We start from the raw sequence: 9,699 nt of genomic DNA on the forward strand, positions 1-9,699 counted from the left end.
GAGGATAAAGCGCTGCCCCCGGCTCTCCGCGACCGCGACCGACCGGGGACTTGAACCCCCTTGCTGCGCTCTGCCCCCTCCGCCCCAGGGAGGCGGCCGGTCTCCGCTCCGGGTGGGGGCCCCTGCTCTCCGTCCGTGCGATGGGCCCGAAGCCGGGCGGTGACGGGACGCCTCAGGGAGGGGCCCCGTGGGTCCGCTTCGCCTCCGTGACCCCAAGGGGACGAGGCCGGGTCCTGGCCCTGCGCCCCCCACCCCCTGGGAGGCGGCGGGCAGAGGAGAGCAGGCCGCGGGGGGCGGGGGCGGGCGGGAGGACGAGGCCGCACTTCTGGTCCGAGTTCTTTCTTTTTTTAAAATCAGCGCAGTTGAACGCCAGGCTCCGCCCTCCATCCGGCGCCTGCCACGTGGGCCGCCCGGCAGCCGCCCGTGTCCCCCGGCCCTCCTGGGGCTGGCCCGGCGGGCTGAGGCTTCGGTTTCACTTTGCTGTCACCGGACTTCACTTTCGGGCAGAGCCACAGCGGCGGAACGAGGGGTGGAGAGAGCGCGGGGCGGCCGTCAGGTACAGGGTCCCGCCGGGCGCCACCTGCAGCTCCCTCTCCCGAGCCTCCGCTGCCCCCCCCTTGGGGTCAAGGTCAAAGGGTCAAGGTCAAGTTCTCCACGTGACCTCGGGCGGGGCGGGCAACCTCCTCCCTCCGGGCTCCTGCCCCCACGCCCGCCGCCTTGAAGTGGGGCCGAGAGTCACGTCCACCAGAGAACGCCAAGGACAGCCCCGCGATGTCCCCAGTGGGAGCCGGTGGGGCGGGGTGCAAGGCAGAACAGGATGTCATGTCAGCTGACGTCACCCAGCAAGGGACCCTTGGCCCAGAAACCGCTAGGAAGGAGGCTCCATGTGGTCTGAGCCCCGGCCTGGATGTGTGTTGGGGGGAGGGGGGGAGGGCGGCGGGGAGGACAGTGTCCCCGAGGCCACCTGCCACCACGGCATCTGTCTGGCAGCCCCAGGCTGGCGGCCCAGCTGCTCTGCTTGCTTTCCGGCACACCTGCCTGTCTCAGGGACTCGGTGTTTTTGTCTGTGAAATGGGCGTGGCCTTGTTCCTCAGTCCCACCCGCCCCACCCGGGACCCTGCGGCCCTTCTGCGGAGTCGGGGGGTCCACAGCCCGGGAACAGAGCCACTGCCTTCCCAGCCCGGGAGGAACCGGGCCCCGTCACCTCTCCCCCCGCAGCTCAGGGCCCAGGGCCTCGTGGAGGACTCGCCAGACAGGACCGGGGAGTCACCTGAGGCTCCGGCAGGATAGAGCGTGAACCAATGGGAGAGGGTGGTTTGCTTTTTTAATAACAGCTTTATTGAGATATAATTCACATACTGTACAGCTCACCCACTTCAAGAGTACAATTCACTGGTTGTTAGTACGTTCACGCGTTCACAGAGCTGTGCAACCGCCACCACTAATTCTGGAACATTCCATCACTCCAAAAGCAGCCCTGTCCTCATTAGCTGTCATCCCCACCCCGCCCCCGGCCCCCCGCCCCCACGAGCCCCCTTCCCGTCCGTGGAGGAGCCCGTCCTGGATGTTTCACACACGCAGACCCACACCCCGCGTGGCCTCTCGTGTCCGGTTCCCTCCCTGAGCGTCGTGTGTTCCGGGTCCGTCCGCGGGGGCGGCGGGGGCGGGCGCCTCGCTCCTGCTCGCGGCCGAGGGACGTGCGCGTGCGCGGTGGACACGTTCATCCGTGGACGTGCGCGTGCGCGGTGGATGCACCTGAGGGGCGTGCGCGTGCGCGGTGGACACACCGTGTGTACCTGTTTTTCAGCTGCTGGACGTCTGGACTGTTTCCAGCCCGGGCTACCGTGAATCATGCTGTTGTGAACGAGGGCAGGTGTTGAGGTGACCAAAACAAAGTGTTGATGAGAGCGTGTCCGCCCCCAGTGAGTGATGTTCGGGGACCCTGCGTTTTGTGGGGTGAGGGGCACCCAGCGGAGGTGCCCTGGCACCCAGGCTCTGCAGGTCTCTGCTGGGCTCCGGGGAACCCCTTCCCTGCCCCCTAGGTTGGCCCGGCCGTGAACCCGGAAGGCCCCCAATGAGGACACCAGAGGCTCCCAGAACCTCAGGGGCTGGCGGACACAGGGCAGGGGCCAGGCGGGCCGGAAAGCGGTCCCTTCCCTGTAAGGCAGAGGGTCGCAGGGCTATGGTGAGCTGAGCAGACCAAAGGGAGATTTGGGGAAGGGAGGGGAGAGGCCAGGAGGGGAAAGAGGGTGGCACAGGGGTTTCCTCCTAGCCCACGTGGGCCGGTGGCCCCCCTGCACCTGTGCCTGTGTCCTGCCCCACCTTGGGCACGGCGTCCCCAGGCAGGGAAGGAGACGGAGAAATCGGTTACAGTGTCCGATTCCGTCATCCGGGAGCCACCGGCTAGTTGTTTGTTTGTTTGTTAATTTTCTTTAATGTTTATTTATTTTTAAAAATTTTTCTAATATTTATTTATGTTAGAGAGACAGAGACAGACAGAGCGCAAGTGGGGGAGGGGCAGCAAGAGAGGGAGTCACAGATTCTGAAGCAGGTTCCAGGCTCTCAGCTGTCAGCGCAGAGCCCGACTCGGGGCTCGAACCCACGAACCGTGAGATCATGACCTGAACTGAAGTCAGCTGCTTAACTGACTGCGCCCCGCCCCAGGCTCCCCGCCTCTGATGTGGGGTAAGACAGGGAACAGTTTTTTGATGTGGGGTAAGACAGGGAACAGCACACCCAGGCGATCACCGGGCATGCCTCCCCACCCCCAACCTCAGGACCCCTCCCGGGCCTTGCTAACTCCCCTCCCAGGTCCTGGTGCCGAGACCCCACCCCTCGGTGGACCGGCCGGAAACCCAGCCCCCATCCAGTTGTCATCCGCAGGGAGACTGAGCACTAGGTCTGCTCATGTGCTCAGTGGCCACTTGGACGCCACCTTTTAGGGAGATGTCCATTCACATCCTCTGCCCGCTTTTTCGTTGGGAAACTGTTGGCTGTCCAGTTGTAAGGACGCTTGCTTCGCACATCCTTACGACTAGCCCCGCCTCCCGTGTACAAGATGTGCAAATATTTCCTCCCACTCTGGGGGCTGTGTCTGGATGGTGCCCTTTCATGCACCAAGTTAGTTGCGATCAGTCCAAGTTCACCTGCTTTTTTTTCTCCTGCTGCCCGAGTTATGTCCGTATCATGGTGAAGAGCCCGCCAGCAAGTCCCAGGCCACAAAGACGGGAGACGGAAAAATCACACCAGCAATGGTGCTGAAGGTTCCCCGGAAGGTCTGGCGGCCCTTGAGGGTGGGGGTGGGATGGGGGTGGGGGGGGGGGGGGGGGGGGGGGAGGGGAGAGGGGAGAAGGGGAAGGAGAAGGCTGTCCTGAGCCGGGATGTTTGTCCTGAGCCTGAAGTTTGAGCAGGATTTGGGGGTGGAGAGGGGTGACGGAAGAGAGAACCTTCCAGAACCGGGGAACAGCAGGTGCAGACAGGGAGGCCAGAGTGAGTGAGAGATTTGCACTTCCTCTCCCCCCTCCCACCTCTCTCCCATCCTCATCCCCAGGACCCCTGGGCAGCCTCTGCACCTGCACCCTGGGTCCCCGGGGAGGGGGGCAAATGGCATGAGGGTGGTGATGTGGCTGTGCTTAGAGAGCTTCTGGGTCCCCGTGGAAAAATCCAAGCCTGTCACTGGAAGAAAGGAGCGGGGTGTCAGGACAGCGGTGTGGTGACTGACCCCTGCACGAGCTTGCACGTGAGTGGAGGGGGGAATGCAGCCACCTGGGGTGGGGAAGCAGGGGAGACGCCTTGGCCTTGAGAAGGTGAATTCTGAGCAGATGCCCACCAGTCAGTGAGCAGGAACCGGGCAGGCGCAGAGGGGACAGAGTGTGACAAGGCTCAGAGGGGAGCAGAACGGGGACCGTGGGGGCAGCGGACAGCGGTGCCGGGTGGGCTTGGTCTTTTGGGGGGCAGGGAGGATGGGACAGCTTCTCAGGAGCCGGCCTTGACTTCCACACGAGGCAGGCCCCCTGGACCAGGGTATTTGTGGAGGGACGGACCTCAGGGCTGGGCCCCAGGGGAGGACGACGGGGGGTCTCCAGTCCAAGGCCTTGCCCTGGACCCAGCTCTCCATGACTTGTTTTGCAATCAGAGGTCCGGCCCCCCGTCAATCCATGAATGTCCCCTCCGGCACGGTTGGCAGGGCCCCCAAGGGGACGGCCACCCTTGGGACCGGACCCCTGTGCTGGGCTCTGTGCATCGTGTTCCCCGTTAACTCGTCTTCCTGAGCCCCTTCGTCTGACACGACTGCCTGGCTCGCGGGCGGCAGCCGGCCCTGGCACAAAGTACCGGTGTCTTGGCCAGACGTCCAAGCGACCTGGCTCCCCGCTCGGCCCCCACCCAGTCCCGTGCCCAAGGCCAGCGAGACGTTGACATGGCAGCCGCTGTCCCGGCCTCCTTGTGTCCCACCAGAGCGACGGAGATGAAAGGGTCAACCCCAGGCACAGTGGGGGCCTCGTGACCCCAGGTTCCTTCCCACGTCGACTGGGGGGTGGTCACTGGTCTGCTGGACAGTCGTGAAATATTCTGAACCCCGTCTCCCTGCCTCGCCCCCCGCCAGGCCCATCTCCAGGTCCCGTGTTCTAGGGCCCCACTGCCCAGCTTTGCTCCCTGCTTGGGGGGGGGGGGGGGCTTCCCTGCCCCTGAGGGCCCTCGGCGACCCTCGTGTGTAGCCAGTTCTCGGAGAGAACAGCCAGTCCGTGGGGTTCGGCCTCGCTTTGCCTTCAGGCTGGAGGGTGCTGGGAGTTGCGTCCAGCTCTGTGGCTGGGCCGTGGACCCCACCGCAGAACAGCCCGGGAAAAGACGGTGACCGAGTGCAGAGCAGGCAGGATGGCCGGAGTCTGGCCCGGGCCAGGTTGGACCCTCCACATGGGTCCCAGGTCACCTTGGGCAAGTCGCGCAGCCTCTGTGGGGGTCAGAGAGGAAGGACAGGGGTCCCGAGAGCTGCTGAACGTGTCGCCCACATTATGGGGTGCGGTCGGGGTGAAGGGAGAGGGTCTGCTGTTTCCTGGGGGAGGGGCAGCCTGGGCTGACCCCGTGCGGGCGGGACAGGGAGCGAAGGGAGGCTCCCCGGGGGGGCAGGACCCTCCCTGAGGCCACTGAGCCGGGGGGCGGGCAGCAATGCTGTGGGGCTCCCGGGGTCCCGCGGCCACCACCGTGGGGTGGGTGTCTCACGGGAGGAGCTGGGGCTGCGGGCTGAGGTCCCTCCCTCACCTGGGGCCTCTGGTTCTCCAAGTCCTTCCCTCCGGGGCCCCCCCTCCGTCCCCTGGGAAGGCCGGGCAGAAACCCGAGACTGAGCCTCGGCCCGGTTCAGGCAGCCAGCCGTGGGGCCCAGGCCTCTCCCTCCGGGGCCCTCCTTCCTCCTCCTTCCTCCTCCTCGGGAGCCGGCCCTGGGCCCTGCGTCGCCATGGGGATGGCCGGCCAGGCGGGTCCTCCCCCCACCTGGCCTGGGGCGCGCACACCTGGTCAGCTGGAGCCCGGGAGGGGGGCGGGCCGGGCCCCTTCCCCTTCCGCCCCCCCACCCCGCGGCGGACCCCGCTTTCTGGGAAACCCTGTCACAGTTTCCTCTGACCTCTGTTAACCCGGAGTCCGCGGCCCACAGAGGGAGGCCGAGTTCCGCCTCTGACCTGAGGCTTCCTGCCGGGGGCACACACCTCCACCCCGGCTGCTGGCTGAGCGCACTCCAAACTCCCCACCTTCCAGAAGGTTCTGGGCCACCTCTGCCCACATCCCTCCTGCCACACGGCATCCCCGGCTGTGGACGCGGGAAGTCCAGGCAGGGCGGCGGGGACGCAGACGAGGCAGCCGCTGACCTTTGCTGGCCGGGCGACCGTGGCCTCTTGGACCGTCAAATTGGGGAAGGGGTTGGGGCTGAATGAGGCTCCCACCCCCCGGGCAGTGTCCCCTGGGGTGGGTCGTTCCTGCAGAGGTCGGCCTGGGCGCTCCGGGGTCCGAGCAGCATCCCGGGCTCCCAACCCCCTCCCGCCCATACCAGGAACACCTTGGTCATGACAACCACAGATGTCCCCAGACACCGCCCTGTGTTCTTGGGGGGCAGGACTGCCCTAGGTGAGACTCCCTGGGTTAGGGGCCTCCACTGAGCCCCCAGGAGACTGCCTTCCACGATCACGTGACCACTGAGGTCCTGGGGTCCTGCGCCCATTTAAATGCACACACTGAGGGGCTCAGTCGCTGGAGCAGGAGCCTCGGGGTCTCGGGTGGAGAGTTCGAGCCCCACGCGGAGCTGGCTTAAAAGTAAATAATAAACACACACAGACACACGGAGTGGGCGGGAGAGGGGAGTCACGCGGGGCTCACCCTGGCTTGCACCGTCTGACCCCTCGGGGATCTACCCTGAGGTCTCGTGGGAGCAGGGCCCGGCCTCCGCTGCTTTTCCAAATAGTTAACGGAGAGTCTCCCTCCCCTCACCCGCCGCTGGCCACCGTGGCCATTCGGGACCCTTCTCCGCGGGGCACCCCGGGCGCTACTGGGCAGCGGCCTCCCCAGCCCCACCCCCCGTGGGACAACCACAGGTGTCCCAGGCGTGGCCCTGTGGCCCCGGGTTGAGGGGCCAAGGTCATCCCCATGGAGAGCTGGGCCTGTGCTGCCCAACACCGCCCCGGGCTGCGGGCGGCACCGGCACCCGAGACGTGCCGGGTCTGAGATGTGCCGTGAGGGCAAAACACCTACCAGGTCCCCAAGACTTCGTGGCGGCAGGGGGAGGGGAGAGGAGAATGTCAAAGACCACGCTGCTCATTCTCCCATAGCGGACACAAGGTAAAACGGTGACATTCTGCCTACAGTGGGGCCAGTCGAACAGACCCTCCGGTTACCTTCCCGTTTGTTTTCCGGGCGTGAAGCGCGGCCGAGAGGTTAGATCTCCCAACCGCGTGACGTGCACGGGGCCACCGGGACCCCGCACACCTCCTTTCCGCTCCGCCCTGCGGGCCCTGGGGCTCCTCACACCGGGAAGGGGACGCGGGCCACAGGGCTGGACGGAGCGGGTGCGGAGGCGCAAACGCCACGGGCAAGAGCCCGGCTCTCCGGGGACGTAGAGGACGGCGCTCGTGCTCACGTGCAGTACGGCTCCCATGGATGAAAACATCCAGCCCGAAGAAGCTTCCGCACCAACGGGCTCCCGCTCGGGATTTTCTTCCTCCAAACCAAGCACCAAAAACCAACAGAAGTGAAGAAAACACAAAACCAACGAAGGGAGCGCCCGACGCGTAAGATCCCAAGACGATTCCTCTCGTGATTGTTTTTGGACCACGAGGTCAGACAGCGGGGGTGTCAGGGGTCACTGGCGTCGCCCCCGTGCGTCCACAGGAGCCCCGGACACAGAGGGGGTGTCCTTGTGCCGCTCCCGTACGGGCTGTGCCGAGTTCTCCAGGAGGAGCCAGGGGCCACGGCTGCGTGATCGGCTCCGACTCTACGGGCCACGGACAGGCCTGGAAGCACCTGGACACCACCTCCTGCCCGGACCCCCAAGCCAACAGCTCTTAAGTGCTCGAGGAGCCTGTCCCCTTGCAACAGGGACTGTCACCAGGTCTGTCTGGCGGCCGGTGGGGACTGCCGGGCACCTGCAGAGGACATGGGTCGGGGAGGGGACACTTAGGTCCCCAAGGCTCGGGCGAGCCCCCAGCTTTCCAGGAGCCTGGTCTGGGGCAGATGGAGAGAGAAAGTGCCAGTTTCTCTGGTTCGGCCTCGGGTCACCGCTGAGGGGAGGTCTCGGGGCGGCACCCCACCCCTCTGGGGTCCTGACCCTGGAGGTCGCCCTTTTGCATCAGCTTGTCGTCGACCCTGCGGGCCTCAGCCCACCGACTCCAAATCCCCCCCAAGCCCTCGGGACCCGGTCTCTCAGTCTTTGAAAAGGGCAAGCCGTTAATGGGGGCTGGCCGGCCGCAGCCGGGCTGGGCGTGTGCGACACAAGGCCACAGAGGCTGCGGGTCAGTGGCCAGCGTCAGACGCCCGCTGCCCAGATGCTGACCATGTTCCCAGCAGGCCCCACAGAGCGACACCGGTCGACTTCCGCTTATCTTTATTCTCCTCCCGACCAGGTGAGACTTTGGGGGATCTGGGAAGTGGAGGACCCTGAAAGCCAGTCGAAGGAGCCAGCAACCCGTCTCTCTGGCGTCCACAGGAGACGAGGGCTCCTCCTGCGATTCCCCGAAGCTGAGCGTCGGCTCGTCCCAGCCCGCGGGCAGCGTCCAGGGGGGCCCCCGGCTCCCAGCTCCGTCTTCTCGGGGGCTCCGAGGACAGAAAGTCTCAGAAGCGGCTCCAGGGGCAGCGTGGCTGGGCCCCGATGGACGAGGAACCGGGACCACCTCCCTCTCCCAGCGGCCGTGGCTGACTGACCCCGTGGACGGCCTGAGTGACCCGCCCTGGGCAGTCACTCCCGAATCTGGGAAAGCGGAGGGGACACGAGGAGCCACCTGGTCGCATCTGGCGGTGTGCAGGCTCGGGGACGGCACAGGCCTCGTCTGCTGGCTCCGCCGACAGCTCGGAAACCCGCCACATCCTTTCTGCCGGGTGCCGGCTCGCTGCCGTGAAGTCAGAAGCGTCTGTCTCCCGAGCACGGGGCGGGGCTGAGCGGGTCCCCCCTGAGGCGCAGGTCACGGGACGCTGAGTGACAAGAGGCGGTGGGGAGGGCAGAGGGGCCGACCACACGGCCACCTCCAGGGACAGTGCTGGGCGTCGGGGGGAGGGGGCGGGGCGCCCCTCCCTGTCCGGTGAAGGACGCCGGTGTCCAGAGGTCCCCTCCGAGGCCGCATCCCTCGGGAAGAGAGTGAGGCCGGCTCCTGGTGCCACCCCCACCCCCTCCTCCCCCGGTGGGCGGCGGGCTCGGGGCTGGCGCTGCATCCCCGGGCGGCTCTCCCGCCCTGGGACTGGGCCAGGGGCTGACCCCCCCAGAACAAATGGAACAAGTACGATGGGCACAGTTTGCTTTTTCTTTCCCTGTTTTGTTTTGAACCTAAGGAAGCAGGTCTGAGAAGACGCCAGGAGCAGGGCCGCCCTCCCCGGAGACGGGCGGGTGGTGGGGGAGAGCAGGGCGCCAGGGGGACCCCGTCACACGGCGGTGTGTGTGGGCGTGCTGGGCTGGTTCAGCCGCAGCGTTTTACACAACCAGCCGGCGAAGTCCACTTCTTCCACCTCGGACCGCTTGATGAACGTGTGGTTCTGGAAGGGAAGGAGGAGCCCGTCAACGAGCCAGCCCGGCGGGCCGTCCGGATGCGCCCAGGACGCGGGCAGGAGGCCGCCCCGCGCCCGCTCACTCGGGCCCAGGTGCCCCCCCCCCCGGCGCCGCGGCTCCCCTGGCGGCGTCCGCGGGGGGCTGAGCGGCACCCCGGCGCCCGCGAGCGTCTCCAGGCACCTCCCCGTGTCCCCCGGGGACAGTCACCCCTGGGTGAGAACGTCTGATCTGGAGCGACAGGGGCCTCTGGGAGGACAGTGAAGTCCCTGACACGTTCTGTCTGCTGCGGCAGCCACTGCCCACGGGAGGCTCCGAGGCCTTTACCCGTGGCTCCTGTGGCTGAGGAGCCAAACCAGGCCTTCTGTTTCGGTTCAAGTAATTTAGAAAGCTGCACGCGGCTGGCAGTTCCTGCGCAGGACAGCTCAGTACCTGAGGTTCCTGGTTTGCAGGCCGGGGGGGGGGGGGGG

At 66.4% G+C, this 9,699-nt stretch overlaps 1 protein-coding gene across 1 annotated transcript in view; it reads right to left on the minus strand.

Moving 5' to 3' along the window:
- Positions 1-8,977: 8,977 nt before the first annotated feature.
- Positions 8,978-9,699, minus strand: part of LOC125918034 (dual specificity mitogen-activated protein kinase kinase 2) — a 17,254-nt gene continuing 16,532 nt past the window's right edge. Inside the window, exon 10 of the mRNA XM_049624097.1 lies at positions 8,978-9,219. Within this exon, the coding sequence (XP_049480054.1) occupies positions 9,109-9,219 (111 nt within the window). The 3' untranslated portion in view covers positions 8,978-9,108. The remainder of the gene's footprint in view (positions 9,220-9,699) is intronic.

Source organism: Panthera uncia, unplaced genomic scaffold (assembly GCF_023721935.1).
Source record: "Panthera uncia isolate 11264 unplaced genomic scaffold, Puncia_PCG_1.0 HiC_scaffold_392, whole genome shotgun sequence".
Classification (NCBI taxonomy): domain Eukaryota; kingdom Metazoa; phylum Chordata; class Mammalia; order Carnivora; family Felidae; genus Panthera; species Panthera uncia.